Here is a 19,715-nt window from a genome sequence, read left to right on the forward strand (position 1 = left end):
ATGCAAAATGTCTGCCAGAAGGACCGTGTGGTGTGTTCACCTTGGGCCAATTGCAATGGACTCGAAAGTCTAGCATTTCCCCCTGCAAACAAGACTAATGTCACACACATAAAACTCCTTCCTGTTGGAGTCCGTGTTTATACAGCCTACCACTGAGCCAGCTTGCTGAATGCCGAGCGCCATGCTGAGAAAGAATGGCTGATTGCTACATTGGATGTTGCAAGGAAATAAAAAGTGACAAGATGATGAAAGGGTTGCTGTGCTTGACCCATTAGAGGATCACCACCTTTCCCTGAAACCCCGCTGCACCTCCTTTCGTTTGCGCAGGGCTGAGCCATAACTGGAGCTCTGTTCTTTTACATTCTTAAAACAGCAGCTCCAAGTGTGATTCCCTCCCAAATAGAAATACTTCTGGAATGGAGGTGAGCCGAGATCTTTCTTTTTTGGAATGGGGGGAAGGTACTATTCCAACCCTGTGCTTCTAACTGCAGCCTTCAACAGTCTTTAACATCATGTGCTCTTCTATCTCGTGACCATTGGGGGACCAAGTCGAGGAGGAGGAGGAGGAGGAATACATTTGGATTTATATCCCCCCTTTCTCTCCTGTAAGGAGACTCAAGGCTCCTTTCCTTTCCTCTCCCTACAACAGACGTTTTATGATGTAGGTGGGGCTGAGAGAGTTCTGAAGAACTGTGACTAGCCCAAGGTCACCCAGCAGGAATGTAGGAGTGGGAAAACACATATGGTTCACCAGATAAGCCTCTGCCACAGGTGGAGGAGTGGGGAATCAAACCCGGTTCTCCAGATTAGAATCCACCTGCTCTTAACCACCACACCACACTGGAAAAACAAAGTGAGTCATTTAGATGCTCAACGGAGCAGGGAATGTTGATTCTGCTTTGCTCAGTCTTCACTAAATGTTGTGCCAACTCAGGTTCAGTTTGAAACTTGCAAATTTTGTTTACAGCTCCTGGATACTAGGGTTGCGACTGCAGCTGTCATCTTTCCCCTCTATGGTTCACAAAGTTCACTAGAAAAACTGCCAACAAAATTGAAACCTTGGGCGAGGGGGATAAATTGTGTTTAGATGATATAAAAAATAGTGCTAAAATGCTGCAGAAATAAGTGGGAAAAACAAGGTTTTCCTGACCTTGAGACAGCTGGCCAAGCACAGGTCAAAAAAAAACATTGCGCTGGGTGGGCCGTTGCCTCCAATCTGGCTGTCCACAAAAGCAATTAGCTCTGAAATGAATCCACAGGTGCCTGTTTACAGTGCCGAGGCCCTCAATGATATCAAAGGCCTGGCAAGTTATGAAAGAGCTTTCTTGCTAGCCACGGGTGGGCTTTTATATGCTGGCATTAGTCTGACTCTGTATGGCCGCCCCTGCACTTCCAATACTGTGGCAGGGCTGCCCAGAAGATCCTTCACACGGGCAGTGTGTGCGGCAACCTGCCCTGAACCCATTCTCTTGTTTCCACCACAGATGCCGGGGAAAACAGCGTGGGTTTTCGCTTAGCCGTTGTCCCTTCTCCGCCAGGCAGTTGACACAAAAGCAGCATTTCAAATGAGACAGAACGTTTTGAATGGGGCGGGGTGAGGGGGGGGGAGAGAAACAAAAACAGGGCTGGAGGCACCGATCATTTGATGTTTCCCATCCTTTATGTATTAAAAAAAGAAGCAGCTAGATTACAGCACCGCGTTCAGCTAGATGCCTCTGAAGTCTTTACTGGCTTCCTGTTATCTTAAGACCAAAATCCCAAGAAACCCGGAGAGAAGAGACGATTTGCAAATCCCGAACTGCCTTTTGTTCTCCCCGTATCGCTTCCCCGTTCCATAATATCCTTTTGTTAGCCTCTAATGGGACACAAATGGAAGGGCATCGCCTCGTACTGTGGGAGGTTCCATGTGGCCACAAGTAGAAACCAGCCCAGGACTCAGCAGTCTTTGGTGTCCCTTTGATGGACAGAAGTCACGACTGGCCAGGCCTTGGCTAAGCCACAGTTGCCAGCTTTGGGCTGGGAAACTCCTAGTGGTTTAGAGGTGGAGCTTGGGAAGGAGATGACCTCAACAGAGTATAATGCTGTGGAGTCCACCCTCAGTTTGGTGAGGGAGCCGGCTTGTTTTCTGTGGCTCCAGAGACTAGGACCAGGAGTCATGGGTTCGAGGTGCAGAAAAGAGCTTCCTCCTAAACATCAGGAAAAACATCCTGACCGTCAGGGCTATTCGACAGTGGAATGCACGACCTCGCAGTGTAGTGGAGTCTCCTTCTTTGGAGGTTTTTGAACAGAGGCTGGATGGCCATCTGTCATCTGTCAGAAGTGCTTTGATTATGCAGGGCAGGGGGTTGGACTTGATGGGCCTCTTCCAACTCTATGATTCTATTATTCAAAGCAGCCATTTTCTCCCAGGGAACCAATCTCTGAACCTGGAGATCAGTTGTAATTCCAGAAGATCTCCAGGCGCCGCTAGGTGATTGACAGCCCTAACCATGGCTCAGTGGTAAACTACCCTGCTGGCATCTCTAGTTAAAAGAGCTAAGTCCCTGGAGAGCTGCTGCCAGCCTGAACAGACAAGACTGGCTTGGATGGGCCAATAGTGTGATTCAGTAGAAGACAGCTTAATGTGTGTTCAAAGCAACAGGAGCCTCAGATCTCTGCCAGCAGGAACTCCATTTGTGAACAGTGCCACACATGAGGCTCTAGGCTGAGGGGAGGCTAAAATGTCTGTTCAGCTCTCATGGCTATTGATGCTAGCCCAGATCCATGAATCTGTCCAACTCTTTAAAAATGCATACGTATGTCAGATGTCATCAACACACCTTGCAGCAGTGAGTTCCGTAAGAACCCTGCGCTGCTTAAGATGCAATGTGAGGTGAGCAGAAGGCACATCAGCCAGGGCACGAGGTGCCATGGCCAAATCTGGCAAGCAAATCCACAGAAAAAACACATCTTCCCTTGCACACCGATGCCCCCGCTCAGTAGGTGCCCTCACTCAGAAGTGGCCCATTCCTAGTCCAAGCTTCCATAAAGAAAGAGAAGAAGAGTGAGAGAAGAGTTTTGGATTTATACCCCACCTTTCTCTCCTGTCAGGAGACTCAAGGTGGCCTACAAGCTCCTTTCCTTTCCTCTTCCCACAACAGACACCTTGTGAGATAGGTGAGGCTGAGAGAGGTCACAAAGAAATGTGACTAGCCCAAGGGTCACCCAGCAGGAATGCAGGAATGTGGAAACACATCTGGTTCACCAGATAAGCCTCTGCCACTCAGGTGGAGGAGTGGGGAATCAAACCTGGTTCTCCAGATTAGAATCCACCTGCTCTTAACCATGACACCACACTGGCTTTCTGGAGAAAGATGTGGCCGGCAGATCTTCTGGGCAGCCCTTGTTCCAGTGGAAGATATGAAAAAACCCACTGCACATTGCAATCAACCACACCCAACCTCTGCTGCATCTAAGAGAAAACACACAACTTTGGTTAGATTGGCCCCTTCCCACCCAGCAGATCCCAAGATGCCATAAAGCCTAGGAAACGACTGCGCAGAGAAATGGGAGGGAACAAAACGTGCTCCACAGAAGTTTCAGTGTCAAAGACTTTAAAACAATCTTCCTTTTTTAAAAAATAATAATCCCAAAGTCTTTTACAATATAACAGCCCTGCTGCTAGTTCCGTCTTTGCCAATTCCAATCACCTGGCGAAAGCTAAAAGGCAGAACTGAAAGGTCACACACAGACGACCCCGCAGGAAGCTGGGAGCCTCTGGGAAGGAGCTGGCGGCAGGAAAGTCACAGGTAAATGAAGGTTTCCAGCTCAGGGGGACGCTGGGTTCAGGATCATAAAACAGACCATGAGAGCCTGGTTTTGTTATCTCACGTTCAAGTGGGCAAAATCTGGATCTTGGCACGGGCATCGGATGCCAAGCTTTGGCTGTGTTACAGCAGTAAATGTCATGGGTGCCCAGAAGATGTGAGCAGCAAGCAAGAATTACTATGTTAAACAAAGTTATGTTTTCCATCTACAGGAACCGGGCTGGTCAAAAAGGCACCTCCAGACATCTAGTGCCAATTTTATCCCTCCTGTGACCATGGTCTTCCCTTTCCAATTTTATCCTCACAACAATAGGGTGTTTGGCCGGCTCTGTCGTACCAAACACAGTGGGAGTTTGAAGATGGGTTTTCCAGGCACCGTTCCAAGCTGTAAACCACTTCCCCCTACTGGCTCTCAGGCCCCTTCCGCAGATGCAGAATAATGCACTTTCAATCCGCTTTCAATGCATTTTGCAGCTGGATTTTACTGTGTGGAATTCCAAAATCCACTTTCAAACAATTGTGAAAGTGGATTGAAAGTGCATTATTCTGCATCTGCGGAAGGGGCCTCAGAGATACAGAACATGCGCTTACGGCCACCTCAAATGGTCTCCTGCCTTTGTGGATAGGTTGTTCTCATATCACAACCAGGTCATATTTATTTGTTCTGTCATGCTGGAGGCTGCGACACAGCTCTCAAAATTGGGAGGAGGAAAATGCAATCTTACGCAGGTATGTTGTGAATCCAGACCCATGAAGTTGAAGAGGGTTTACTCCCACAGATGCTTTGGATGGTAACCCAGAATATAGTATATTTACTTAAACACAAGGGTAGGTTTATGTCCAAGTATGTCATCAAAAAAGGAATGAGTACAAGTTGCAGTTATATCCATCAATACACCTTTGTGGATAACATTTTTGGGGCAGAGTTGTCCTACATTCAGGGTTGTCTTCCTTGCAAGTAAATATAGTAGGGATGTATTTGCCTTTTACCTTTCTCAGGGAGGTGTAACAATTAGGGGTACCAGACCAAGATGTGGGAGACCTCTCACCAGAGGCGCAGCTCCAAGAGGATGGGGGCGTTTGACGCACCAGGTGTGCGCCCCTGTGGAGATGTGGCGAGGGCATTCTGGGGGTGGGTGGGGGCATTCCAGGGGCGTTCTGGGGTGGGGCAGGGGCGGAGGGCGCACCAGTGCACCGGGTGCTTTTCCTCCTTGCTACGCCTCTGCCTCTCACAGTCTAGGGTTGAAGAAAAATAACCTCACCGGATTGGAGAAAAAAAGGAGATCAGATCTGACGACGTGATAGCTAAGGATGGGATAAAATGCGGTAGATCGGGTAGGAAAGGAAGGGATAAAACTTATTAGAGAGCAAAAAAACACAGAGAGAAAGAATGGCCCATTTTCAAGCAGAAGTCAGCCATGTCTGTAACCGACGAACAGCTGTGGATGATTTATAGTATAATTCAATGTGAGAATAATATAAGGGAAAAATAAATAAGGAAAGAACAAGGGAGGGGGTATGTGCCTAGGAGCCGGATGCAAAATGCCTCCTAACCTGATAAAACCAGTATGAGTTCGCTAATATATGGCACTTTCTCCATGTTATCATCAAAATCCCATACTTTGTAATACAAAACAGTGCTTGACAATATGATTCATAAATCCTTAACGTGATATACCGGCCCGCTGAGGTTTCATTATTTGGATTTCTAGTTTGACCGATTGCATAAAAACACAATCAACCCCCACAAAATCCATTACGAGCCACATTATTTTCAGACATGCTACTGGAGGTGCGTATATATGTGCGCGTGTGATTTTTTCCCCCCTCACTCCCTTTTATTCTCCCCTCCAGCTGTTCTGTCAACACAATATTTCTCTAATTCTGTTGGGTTTTTTTAAAAAAACAAAGTTTATTGGAAGTTCTAGATATGATAGCCAACACATACGCACACGATATCAGCAGTTTGGACGCCACTCCCCATGGTTTCAATTTCTTTGTATTAAAAACTAGGAGCAGGATGCAATGGAAAATGTCCTAATCCAGTTCACCTTAGTTCTCTCGCTCCCTGGATTGAAATGTTTAAATGTTTCCTTTCTTGTTAACTCACACAGTCGTTCAAAAACCGATGACCGGAACAAAATGGTCTTGCTAGGGCAGCTAAAGCCCAACCAAGCCCATTTTTCTGCTTCCAGTAAGAATCAGCCATCAGAAGTCAGATGTAGTGGTTAGAGTATCAGACCAGAACACCACACCCAGCCAGAGACATACCGGGGGAAAATGGTGCCCAGAGACATCCATCTCCATGCGCCTCCCCTATGCAATGCCTGGGCCGGGACCCACCCCAGGCCCCACCCCTGAGCCTCGTCCCCTCCTGGCTCCTCTGCTCTGGGGAGGACAGAAGCAACTGGAAGGCTCTGTACTGGGGCCTTTGCCTGTATAAGCTCGGGAGTGGTGCCACATGACAACATGGAAGGGGCCAAGGGTGCCAGAAGATGACAAGGCAGCAGGACTTCCTGCTGCCTTATCATCTTCCTGGTCATGTGAGGGGGGGGGGGTGATTTTGCGCCTCCCACGTGACCAGATCAATGGCGCCCAGGACACAGGGTAGCCCCTATCCCTAGGGAAATATGCCACTGCACCCAGCAACACCTTTTTTTTAAGAAAGTGAACAGAGCCAGGTGGGGCTTCTGATCAGCCACTAGAAACTAGTTAGCTGTCATGGCTGCTACCGTGTTTCCTCGAAAATAAGGCAGTGTCTTATATTAATTTTTGCTCCCCAAGATGCGCTATGTCTTATTCTCAGGGGCTGTCTTATTTTTCTGTGTTCTGTTAGTCGGGCATGCTTCCAAACAAAAACTTTGCTACGTCTTACTTTCTGGGGATGCCTTATATTTCACACTTCAGCAAAACCTCTACTACGTCTTATTTTCAGGGGATGTCTTATGTTTGGGGAAACAGGATAGTTATGAGCCTCCTGGATTCTTTTTCAAAAGCCATCTAAGCCAGTGGCCATTCCTTTATCTTACGGCAGAAAGTTTCGTCAATCACTCATGCTCCATAAAATGCAACTTGAATGGAAGAACAACTAGAAAAGGAGAATAAACCTATTGAGAGCCAGCATGGTATACTGGTTGAGAGAAGGTACATTCTTATCTGGAGAACCGGGTTTGATTCCCCCTCTGTGACTTGAGCTGTGGAGGCTTATCTGGGAAACCAGATTAGCTTGTGCACTCCAACATATGCCAGCTTGGTGACCTTGGGCTCTAGACACAGTCCTTCGAAGCTCTCTCAGCCCCACCAACCTCACAGGGTGTTTGTTATGCAGGGGAGGGAAAGGAGATTGTAAGCCTCTTTGAGTCTCCTTACAGGAGAGAAAGGGGGGATATAAATCCAAGCTCTTCTTCTTCTATTTCACTCTTGAGCATTGCCCCACCTATTGGGGGATTTTTTGCAGTATGAATTCTGTTCAGAGTTCCAACAGGGTAACATATAAGGGTGAGAATCCAGTGCCCAAATCTGGCATGGTTTTGGAATTCACCGCCTGAGGAACAAAAACACCTTTACGATCTCTCAGGTTAGCTACTTTGCTTTACAACCTTCCACACTTCATTAACCTTTAGTTCTGCCGGCATTTATGATCTCATAAGAGGAGATTGATCAAATGGGAAGCCCAGGATTTAAGAACTGTATTTGGGCCATCAATGTTGAGCAACAATTATAACCGCGACGCTTTCAATAACGGCCACTCTTGGAATAACTTTGACATATTAGGTTGTCTTTTAAATACAAAGATGGATCACTGAGAGGCAAGGCTGAACTGTCAAACGCCGCTGCTAAGGTTTGTATTCCCAAGTTGCAGAACACCATTCTGGGGTAGCGACAATTTGGGCCTTCAGCAGGATAGCAAATTATTATGATTACGTGTCCCTTCATGGCAGGGGGTTGGACTTGATGGCCCTTGTGGTCTCTTCCAAATCTATGATTCTAAATGGTGCAACTCTGTGCTCTTATTATGACATCTGACTGATTACAGAACCCTGTAAAACTTCAAGTTGGATCACACACTTTCCTTTCTTTAAATAAGTTAACTTCCAATTAGCACAACGCTTAATTTTTATTCAATTTGGTCTTGTATATTTGGGCCTAAATTCTTCTTCCAGAGCATAGTAAAAACCAACCTTGACAATGAAATTAAATAGAGTAAAATTAGCAGGAGTGTCTTAGGAAATCCTGACCAAAGTTCCCAGACTTTTGGCGACTGTTTCAGAGTGACTGGCACCCTGAGGGCTACAATTTCAAAAAGTCTAGTGCAGGGGTCTGCAACCTGCGGTTCTCCAGATGTTCTTGGACTACAAATTCCATCAGCTGATGGGATTTGTAGTCCATGAACATCTGGAGAGCCGCAGGTTGCAGACCCCTGGAGTGAGATTTCTCAGGGTGGTCCCCTCTGCCATTTTTGTTTCAACAATGTCACAACTTTATTCAACACCTTAATGTTCAAACGGCCTATAAGGGGGGGGGGGCACTCTATGGCACGCTCTAGCAAGCATTTCCAATACATTACAAGGAGTTCCAAAGGATTTTCAAATGCATAAAAAATAAGATACTCAGAAATGCTCAGCTGCATTCCCAGCCACACAATTAGTCCAGAGATGTTGGCATTCCCAGCATACACCTCTATGATCCCAGGGGCCTTTTCTTTCTCTCCTTGTGCACAGATTCCACATAAAATATTTAGATCATATTCAGAAGCAGCTGGAACTAAGGTGAATCCTCACTCAATGAAACAGGAGTTGACACCTTTAGAGGCACTTCCAAACAACAACAAACAAAAACAACACAGCCGTCAAGAAAAGAGCTGCCAAATTTAATTACCTTGTCTCCCCTCTCCCCTCTCTGTTTTCTGGTAGGTGCATTGCTATTTTAAGGTGATCAAAGTAAAAATAAAGATAAAAGGCTATTGATTACAGTGCAGCTGAACCCGCCCAACCACACCGCACAAAAGAGTGCAATTACACAAACAATCCATGGTTGTCTTTCAAGAAGTCAACTTTGTTGGGGAAGAGTCTGTCTCAGAACCAGCCATTTCACAGCGGGACAAGAGGTCATTCAAGGTTAACGCAGGTAAGGAGGCCAAGACTTAATTTTCATACTGCGGATGAAGGGATGCAGCTAAGCTAGGATTTCCCACATTTCCTGGAGCAGCGTGGGAGACTGAGGGCTTGGTAGGTAGGCTATGGTTGTTAACAATTATGGAGGAGGAGGAGGAGGAGGAGGAGGAGGAAAAATTCTTTCTGGATTTTTGTGAGAACAAAAGGGAGAAGTGCATACTATATATGCAGGCCTGGGCTCTTTGGAGGGTTGTTGGGATAAAAATGGAAAGACAGGGAAAGAAAGGCGGAGTCAGACTATCGATTCTGCCTAATTCCAAGCTGCCTCTTTGATGAAATCAATGCACATTGCTAACCTGACCCATCGCAAGCATCTTAACTTCAAAAGTAACTATCGTGCATATAAAGTGTCGTCAAGTTACAACTGACCTATGGGGACCTTACGCAGGGGCTTTCATGGCAAGTGAGAAGGGTCTGCCATCGCCTCCCTCTGCTGAATCTTTCTTGGAGGTCTCCCATCCCAGCTTAGCTTTCGAGATCTGATGAAATTGGGCTATACCATGCCACCTGTCGGGCCAAAAGTAACTATTACCATGGGGTGGGGGGTGAGGTGGGGGAGAGTTTCAAATTAGTTCCTTGGTTCTTCCTAAAATAAAGACATCTGAGAGATGAGGAGGAGGAGGAGGAGGAGGAGGAGAAGGAGAAGGAGAAGGAGAAGGAGAAGGAGAAGGAGAAGGAGAAGGAGAAGGAGAAGGAGAAGGAGAAGGAGAAGAAGAAGAAGAAGAAGAAGAAGAAGAAGAAGAAGAAGAAGAAGAAGAAGAAGAAGAAGAAGAAGAAGAAGAAGAAGAAGAAGAAGAAGAAGAAGAAGAAGAAGAAGAAGAAGAAGAAGAAGAAGAAGAAGAAGAAGAAGAAGAAGAGAGGAGCAGGAGGAGCAGGAGGAGGAATTTGGATTTATATCCGACCTTTCTCTCCTGTAAGGAGACTCAAGGTGGCTTACAAACTCATTTCTCTTCCTCTCCCTCCAGTCTTCTCACTCAATATCTGCCAAGCCTGAGTAATTTTGTCCCAAAACATGGTTTAATTTTGATGTCACCATTTGGTTGGTATCAAGTGGAAAACATAATGATTTGCCAAGGGATGCTGGCTGTGGACTTCAGATACTTTGGATCATTCTGGTTTAGCTAAATCCACTTGGACTCTGAAAAGATGGTGGATGCAGAAGACAAGACATGGAGGTGACAAACCTTCCTTCATGTGAAGCCAACCTCTGATGCAACAGAGGGATGGAAGGGGCTTTGGAAACATGAATTAGAACACCCTGATTTTACTGGTTTATTTCCCAGAACTGCTGTCTACACTGCATTTCACACCTCTTAGGTCGGGATTAACTAGGAGACGTTCAAAAAGCCATTCTAGACTTGGAGAATGTTTCGATTGTCACTCTCAGTTCAATCATACACACGAGCTTCTCCGTGTTGGCCAAACACCACTCAAAATGAATCTAAATGCAACCCTATGAACCAATGCATCAATATTTATTTTTGCTTTGCAGTGTTTTATCCGTGTGAATGTGCACATCCATGAACTACAGAGAGGAAAGGAAGCAAAACGACGGCACATTTGCAGTCCTCTGAGCCAGTGCACGCTTCTCCCAAACTGGTTTCCACTTGGGAGACAAGCCAAACTCAGAATGTGGGGAAAATATGAATGAGAATTTTGGAGGCATCCTAATTTATACATTCAGATTAGATGTTGTGTTTCCTTTTCCCGCAAGAGAAGAATTATTTCCATGGTTCTGGTAGAAGAACCTAGCTATAGATATAGTTTTTAATAAATGTGCTCTGTGCACATATAAAAGGCTCAAAACTTTTAATGAGGACTAGCAACCACATGGGAAATTGTAAAGAACTGGTATATAAAATCGCAGCAGTGGATAGACTCGGGGCAGCGACGGCAAATTCAATTTCAGAGAAGGTGCTTTTAAAAAGGAATTGAATGCGTCACTGTGCATATAGGATTATTATATTTTACCGAGTGGTATCACAATTAAATATATTTGCTAGCATTACACTAGTTGCTCACGAGGGATTATTAAAGTGGCTCGTAAAATATAAAAGTATGCTTCCCCTTTTGGCACCGCTTATGTGCCTATATTAAAATCATAGTATTAGAAACTCCTGCGGTGGATTAAAATCTCAAATACTCATCTTTTCTTTCTCCACTCTTTCCTTCTAAAAGCAATTGCTCCATAGCCACAATATGAGGTCTCCTCCAATTTATTACTGCAGAAGTTCACATGGGGTAATCAATCTGGTAGGTGGATACAGAATGAAGCTTTTCATACTTTCTATGTGCGTGGGGTAGAAAATGTTGACAGAGAGACATTTTTCTCTGTTTCTCACAATACTAAAACCAGGGGGCATACATTGAAAATGCTTAGGACTAATACAAGGAAACATTTCTTCACGCAACATGTGACTGGTGTTTAGAATATGCTTTCAGAGGAGGTGGTAACGGCCACTAACCTGGATAGCTTTCAAAGGGGCTCGGACAGATTGATGGAGGAGAAGTCGATCTATGGCTACCAACCTTGACCCTCCTTGATCTGAGATTGCAAATGCCTTAGAAGATCGGGAGCAGCAGCAGCAGCAGCAGCAGCAGCAGCAGCAGCAGCAGCAGCAGCAAAAAGCCATTGCTTTCACCTCCTGCAGGTGAGCTCCCCAAGGCACCTGCTGGGCCACTGCGAGTAGCAGAGTGCTGGACTAGACCAGTGGTTCTCAACCTTCCTAATGCCGTGACTCTTTAATACAGTTCCTCATGTTGTGGTGACCCCCAACTCTAACATTTATGCATTTTACAGGTGGAGAACACTGATGAGGAGAGTCTTAGGTGACCCCTGTGAGAGGGTCGTTTGACCCCCAAAGGAGTCCCAACCCCCAGGTTGAGAACCACTGGTCTAGACGGCGTCTGGTCTGATCCAACAGGCTCGCTCTTATGTTCTTTTGTGGCAATAATATAGAATACACTTTCTGTATGATCAACACTTCAAGCTGAAGAATAACGGACACTTGGATTACAGTGGAGTAGATTAGAGGTTCTTGCTCCACTGCTTTGTGGCAAGTCCCTCTGTTTTTACTCCATGACCCCGTCCAAGAAGAAGAGTTTGGATTTATATCCCACCTTTGTCGTCTGTCAGGAGACTTAAGGTGGCCTACAAGCTCCTTTCAAGAAAGAAATGCTGCTTTAATCTCTTTCTCCCTTTCTCGTCTTTGTTTTATTTATTCATTAGTGCATTTAACTTTGTTTGCAGATAGAGTTAAATCAACTGATTGTGTGTTCCTGCATGGCAGGGGGTTGGACTTGATGGCCCTTGTGGTCTTTTCCAACTTTATGACACTAACTTATTTAGCTGTTCAGCTCTACACACATCTATAATCAACATAAATAACATACACATATAACCAACAGCTCTTTTAAACAATATAACAGATTGTGTTGACCTCAAACAGCATTAAGCAATAAAATCCACCCTCCGTTAAATTTTTTTGAAGAGTTTGCATTATTAGCACTGAAGAGCTCCATGTGTTTTGAAGCCAGAGAAAGGAGGGGGGAAAGCCCATTTAATCGGAGCGGCCTGACATAATATCTAGACTACTCTAATGCAGAATAATTTCTTCCCTCTGGGGAATCTGCTGCCCTCTGAATACTCCTGCTCAGAGAAATGTTCAGCTTTTGTGCTCTGATGCTGTAGAAATGCAGGTCGAGGTATTAGATTTTTTTTTCCTTCACCCACATCTGGGTTGTTAGGAATTCCTCAAAAGAAAGATGAAGAGGATCTTTTGAACGCATCAGTGAGCAAAATTTGCTCACCAGCCAGCATTCTTTATTTATTTACTCAATCTGTAAACCAAAGTCTGCCATCGCTCCTCAAAAGGGTGATTGTGACCCCAAAGCAAACTGCGATCCAGGAAATCTAACATTCACATCAAGACGACCAAGACGCAAACGAACACATCTGAAAAATGACTATCTCTGTCCTCCTTGTTGCTGGCTTGGCTAGGCCAGCATCTCAAAACTGATGAATGATAGTGGCAAACACAATTCTTGAGGGCAGGTCATGGTGCTACTACTGGAAAGGCCCCGTTCCCAAGAAGAAGATAAGAAGAGTTTGGCTGTATACCTCGCCTTTCTCTCCCATAAGGAGTCGCAAGGCTATTTACAAATTCCTTATCTTTCTCTCCCCACCACAGACACATTGTGAGGTAGGTAGGCCTGAGAGAGTTCAGAGAGAACCGTGACTGGCCCAAGGTCACCCACCAAACTTCATGTGTAGATGCGGGAAACAAATCCAGTTCACCAGATAAGAGTCCCCCACTCACATGGAAGAGTGAGAAATCTCCCAATTAGAGTCCACTCCTCTTAGCCACTAAACACATTGGCTGCCCAACTTGTGCCCACAAACAACAGCCGCTATAAAGGGGGCATACATTGAAAATGCTGGGGGGAAGAATTAGGACTAATAAAAGGAAATATTTCTTCACGCAACGCGTGATTGGTGTTTGGAATATGCTGCCACAAGAGGTGGTGATGGCCACTAACCTGGATGACTTTAAAAGAGGCTTGGACAGATTTATGGAGGAAAAGTTGATCTATGGCTACCAATCTTGATTCTCCTTGATCTGAGACTGCAAATGCCTTAGCAGACCAGGTGCTCGGGAGCAGCAGGAGCAGCAGAAGACCATTGCTTTCACATCCTGAATGTGAGCTCCCCAAGGCATTTGGTGAGCCACTGCGAGTAGGAGTGCTGGACTAGATGGACTCTGGTCTGATCCAGCAGCCTCTTTCTGATGTTCTGATGTTCTTAAAGGGGCCTTGTAGGTAAATCTAAAGGCGGATCTCGGCATGCTTCACCAGGTTCTCCTGCACAAATTAAGGCCCCTTCCGCACACGCAGAATAATGAGTTTTCAAACCACTTTCACAACTGTTTGCAAGTGGATTTTGTTATTTCGCACAGCTTCAAAGAGCATTGAAAGCAGTTTGAAAGTGCATTATTCTGCATGTGCAGAAGGAGCCTAAGTCTGATCTGCAGAACATCCTCCAGTGGGGTAACTGCTTAACCCACTCCCCAAAGGGTAGGAAATGGGGGTCAACACCCCAGCCAAGCTTCAGAGTCAAATTTTCCCCTCCTGGCCTACCTATTACACCACAGAGACAATATTTGCTCTTCAGGACAGGCAACTATAATCTCACTCGCCCTCCTATTGCTATCCTCCGTGTGGTTTTCACTCCACATGTTGCCTTCTCCTCCCTCCAAAAGATTGCAAATTGCCTCATTTAATTTGCCAAAGTATTCTTAACCGAATATGCCAAAGTCAAGACTTCTGCCATTTGAAGTCTGCCTCGTCTGTCTTGCTTTTTTACTCTTCATTGGTTTAATAAGTTCAATCTACCTAAATACCAGTGCCTCTTTCTTTCCTTTCCTGGGGAGGATATTGTTCTGAATCATGTCTACGCAAACCTAATATTGAAAAAGCCCCTAACCCCCCCCCCCCCCATGTCTGAGACATCCATGCATGGAAACCCTCTAAATATCAAATCATGGCTTGGACTATAACAGGGCTAAATCAGGAATAAACCTTGCAAGACAAAAGAATCAAACTGGAATTTCTTTAGCACAAAAAACTCCCAACATCTACAGGACTGCAGCAAAAGTTTAATCTATCTGAGCAGATGGGTACAGCGGTGAACAGAAACAGGCAACTGATAGTCTCTCCGAGTTCAATTAAATAATTGTTCCTTGCTTGCCAGTTTGCTGAAAACTGGATTTTCTTCTTCTCAGTGAAGGTGCTGCACACCTCCAGTTGAGTCCTCTGGCGTGAGGAACCCAGTTCCAAACAGATGGGTAAACACAGTGATTCAATTACAGTTTGCACCCTGATGAACAGAGCCCCTCTAATAACAATATCATTGTAACACTAGTCCCACATTAGATTTGATTCCCTCGTTCCTAATTGACCCTGCTTGTACAGAATTTCCAGTTCCCTTATCCAAGGTGACCAGGGATCCAGAATCCAGCTCTTTAACAGAAGAAGCTGGATCGCCAATTATTAGGTCTTGGCACATCAATCAATAAATTGACTCTGGATATGGAATCAGAAGCCATTATTGGGTTGGCAACAAGGACTCAACCTGCAGGAAGCCAGATCTGGGGCTTCTGGCTCTTGCAGACACATTTATTCCCTTCTTTTTCTCCTTGAACACCCCCTCCCATCTTCCCAAAGATTAATAGAACAACAAGGTGTGGAAAGTTTTGTTATGGAGTACTGAGTGTCTCAAGGCCAAAGTGGTATTCTGCCCTGAGCCTCAGCGCCTCCCTCCCCTCTTCTGGAGGCCCTAGGCAAGGTCGCCTAGTTAGATATGTTACTAAGCACAGAGCTTTAGAACAAAAGGTCCATTCACATATGATAGATAGGTATATGAAAGGATGCTCCCCCCTGACCAGGTGTGGCCTTGAGGTCTGAATAGTTTGATTCCAGGGAGGGCAGGTGCCGTCCCTGACACCAGTTCAATGACGCTGCCCTTGCTTGGGTAGACCAACCAGTTCCTGCGGAACCCCATGCAGATGGAATGGGACTCCTTTCCCTATGTCAGGGGTCTGCAACCTGCGGCTCTCCAGATGTTCATGGACTACAAATTCCATCATCCCCTTGCCAGCATGGCTAATTGGCCATGCTGGCAGGGGCTGATGGGAATTGTAGTCCATGAACATCTGGAGAGCCGCAGGTTGCAGACCCCTGCCCTATGTCCTTCCTTCCTTTCTGGAAGGAAGATGCTATAGAATTAATCTGATTTCAGACAACTCATGTTGCTCTGGTAGATGCCCCTTACCACTGTCCCACCCTCCTGCACCAAATCTGCCACATTGTAAGACACCTACCCTACCCTACCCACAGTATCCCATTCTTGATAGTGCTTAGGTGTACACTTGATGGTCATCCAATATCCCTCCCCATGAATAATCATTCACTGAGCTAGGTACATCAACACACACCAACTATGCAAAGAGCTGGAGCTCCGCAACAGACGACAAAAGGTTAAAACGCCCATCTGTTCGAGTAGTGAGATATCATCTCAATCATTACTTAGGAGAGGGAAGTTTTCAATAAAGGGACCGGCTGAGAACCAGATGCTAAGAAGGAGGTAGAGAATATGTAGACACACACTTACACGTCTTAGCATAGTGTCATTCCATCAGTGATTACTGGAAACCAGGGGATATTTATTGTATTACGGGCTGTTCGTCACACCAATAAGCTGGGGAAATTCCATGTGCTAAGTAAACAAGTAGGAGCAGAGCCTGCATCTTGAAAGAGAGGACTTAAGTTTCTTGTTTACAATATCAAGAATCATCCTAAGAGGCTGGAAGAATCTCATCAAAACACTACTCAGCACAGGCAAATTTGCAACCTGGAAAGGACAAGGTAGCTCACTGCTCAAACAGGAAGTGACATCATCTTACTGGTGGTCTGGGTCAACAACTAAGGCAAACAGATAAGGGCTCACAGTGAGGAGGATGGGGAGAAATGGGAAAGCTATCTGTGTCTGTAAATAATCTACAGGAACAAAAAGGGTGTGTGTGTGCTAGCCCTGGCAAGTGACAGGCAGTACAAAATCCATTAATTGGCCACCTCAAATACGGCTTTTTCTCCCTGAATCTTGACTATTATCTAGATAAATGAGATAATCAATACAAGTGCTCATAAACCAGCCGGCATGTGCATATGAGTCGCATCTGATATAGCAAGATAAGAAGGCCAATCTCCACTCTTAGCCTCTATTAAAAAGTAATTAACCTAACTTTTCTGTACCTGTTTCAATTAATTGTCCAAGATGAAAGCAACTTGAAGCCATCAAATTTCATCCACACTTAAAAAGTGCTTGTACTCTCGATTAGTTTGCAAACTCAGCAAGAAAAGGTTAGGGATATCATAGCTACTGTTACATCATGAAGTGGCCTTATATGACACTAAGAAGAAGAAGAGTTTGGATTTATACCCCACCTTTCTCTCCTGTAAGGAGACTCAAGGTGGCTTACAAGCTCCTTTCCCTGCCTCTCCCCACAACAGACACCTGGTGAGGCAGGTGGGGCTGAGAGAGTTCTGAATGAACTATGACTAGCCCAAGGTCACCCAGCAAGAATGTAGGAGTGTGGAAACACATCTGGTTCACCAGATAAGCCTCTGCCACTCAGGTGGAGGAGTGGGGGAATCAAACCCACTTCTCCGGATTAGAATCCATCTGCTCTCAACCACAGCACCATGCTGGCTCTCATCTGTCGACAGTCGCCTACTCTGAAAGCAGCTGCTCTTCAGGAAAAATGTTTCCTAAGACCAACTACCTGAGATTTTTGAATGGGAGATGGCAGGAATTGAACTTGGGACTTCCTTCATGCACATTCTGTTCCCTGCAATGAATTTACAGCTGTTTAAGATACCTTATTATACAAACATATGGAGCTTTCTTATGCAGTGGGCTACCTGGTTCAGCCAGATGCTGAGATTGACAGTGGCTCTTCAAGGCTGCTAGCAAAGACAGAAAATTCCCGCCAACTACTACGGGGAATCCTTTGAACTGGTGGTGGCGGGGACTGAACTTTGGGCTGTCCGGATGAAACACATGTGCCCTGGTACTGATCTCCCCAAATTAATGTTAATAGCCATGTTACAGCCACATGGCACCAAAAATGACACAGTGTGTTGGGGGGAATTTTTGAAAGGCCAGAAGACATTATCCACGAAACCAACAGCCCAGTATTACCTCTAGTTTTTTTCCCCCGTTCCGATTCCCGTAGAAAGCAGAAATAACAGAAATCAAGTAAATTGTGAGCAAAAACTCCCCCATAAACCATTTGTTTTTGTGAGGAAGATTGAACAGCCAAACAAGTGGGACTGTTTTTTATCAGTGAATAAGCAGCAACTTGATAGAAGCATAAAATATAATGGCTGTTGGGAAGAAGAAAAATATGACAGCCGCCCTTCCTACCTTTTAAAGCAAACCCAAAACAAAGAAGCAGGATGATATCCAAGCAAACCGAAAGGTACCGTGTGGCTTAACAGTGATAAAAATAAATAGCTCATTAGAGAGAATTCAACTACCGGAATCCCCTGGTGCACAAAATTTTTCATTCTGTTTGCTTCGGCACAAACCAACCAACCTCCCCTCTCCACACCCCGCAAACCCCCAAGCTTAAACCAAACTCGTTCACATAAATTCTCCTCTCCAATTCTCCTCTGTGAGTGTTGACCTTCCTTGACATATTTGTCTGGAAATGCAATATATGTATGTTGATCTTCTCAGGCAGAGAAGCTCAGAGGGCACAGTGGCAATACCCAGAGTCGACCAGCTGGGCACCCGAGCGCCAGTCCCTTAGGAACCAGGTAAAGGTCTAAAACCTATTGGCCAGTGTGTGAAGTACATGATGCTCTCACCTCACCAGTCAATTACCCCATTATTATTACTGTTATTATTATTGTTATTATGACTTCTATGCCACGCAGAGGTGTAGCTCCAAGGGGTGTGCGCGCAACACAGTGGGGGCATGGTGAGAGCGTTCCGGGGACGTTCCAGGGGCATGGCCGGGCATTCCAGGGCGTGGCGGGGGCAGAGGATGCACCAGTGTACTGGGCGCTTTCCCCCTTTGCTACGCCTCTGATGCCACACCTCTCCTCCTAGGGCAATATCTATCAAGAGTAGGAACAAGAGATAAACAGAAGCACACAGTATTCCAACTTTGCGACCAAATCTCAGCTTGCATCTATGAAATTAAAACTGGCACTTTAAAGACATCCTAAAACAATAGCGTGAACATTTTTCAATGAGGGGTTGTTTTTTAACTGAACCTTTGCAAGTATTTGCTCCTTTTCCAAAAGTCAAGACAAGCTCAAGTTGAAGAGAGGTCTTGGCTCAGGACAGAACATCGCTCCTGATAGATCTGAGGTTTTAACTCAATTTGCAAATAAATATTTATGTACATTTGAGGGGGGGGTGCTGTCCCCCATACTTACCGTGGCCGTGCCTGAGACAGTCTGTGCGTTGGCGTCGCTTGCGTTGGGTTCGGAGTGCGTCTGAGCAGGTGGGTACATGTTTAACGTGTGCTCTGGGACTGTTGTCTGGCCGGCGTAGTCTGGGGTGGGGTGGGGGTGGGGCGCGGTGTATTCTGCCGGGATGCCGTTCTGGGGGGGAGCAAACTGGGCCGAGGCGTAAGGCTGTGCCATTGAGTCAGGAGGAGCTGTTGCTTCCTGATTACCCTGCAAAGGAGGGGAAGAAATGAAGAACAAGGAAAAGGCGGTTAAGATAGTTAAGGTTGTCTGACAGATTCGCTTGTTTACTTGGTTTCTCCCCAACAGGGATCCCCCACAGTGGCTTATATCGTCTTCTGCTCCTCTACTTCATCCTCACAACAAACTGAGATTGGTTTAGAACATAAGAAGAACCTTTCTGCATCAACCGTCTAGCCCAGCATCCTGTTTCACAGTGGCACCTTGAGAGACCAAGAGATTTTCAGAGTATCAGTTGTCAAGAGTCAAAGTTTACATCCCAACAATCTTGCTGGTCTTTATGGTATTATGGGCTTGGATCTAGCTCTTCAACTACAGATCCACATGGCTACATTCCTGAAACTGCCTCCCACAGTGACCAACCAGTTTACTCTGGGAGGACAGGACACAGAGGCTCAAGCCAGTGTGGGTGACTGCCCAGTGTCACCCAGTGAGTTCCCATGGCTGAGTTGGGCCT

The 19,715-nt window shown here is 45.7% G+C and overlaps 1 protein-coding gene across 27 annotated transcripts in view; it reads right to left on the reverse strand.

Annotated features, from left to right (window-relative positions):
- RBFOX1 (RNA binding fox-1 homolog 1) overlaps positions 1-19,715 on the reverse strand; it is a 1,291,038-nt gene that overhangs the window by 102,805 nt on the left and 1,168,518 nt on the right. For all 27 annotated transcript variants that reach the window (XM_048494240.1, XM_048494237.1, XM_048494254.1 and 24 more), the window contains one exon: positions 18,986-19,228. In XM_048494240.1, coding sequence (XP_048350197.1) covers positions 18,986-19,228 — 243 coding nt within the window. The remainder of the gene's footprint in view (positions 1-18,985; positions 19,229-19,715) is intronic.

This window comes from Sphaerodactylus townsendi, linkage group LG04, assembly GCF_021028975.2.
Source record: "Sphaerodactylus townsendi isolate TG3544 linkage group LG04, MPM_Stown_v2.3, whole genome shotgun sequence".
NCBI classification, from domain to species: domain Eukaryota; kingdom Metazoa; phylum Chordata; class Lepidosauria; order Squamata; family Sphaerodactylidae; genus Sphaerodactylus; species Sphaerodactylus townsendi.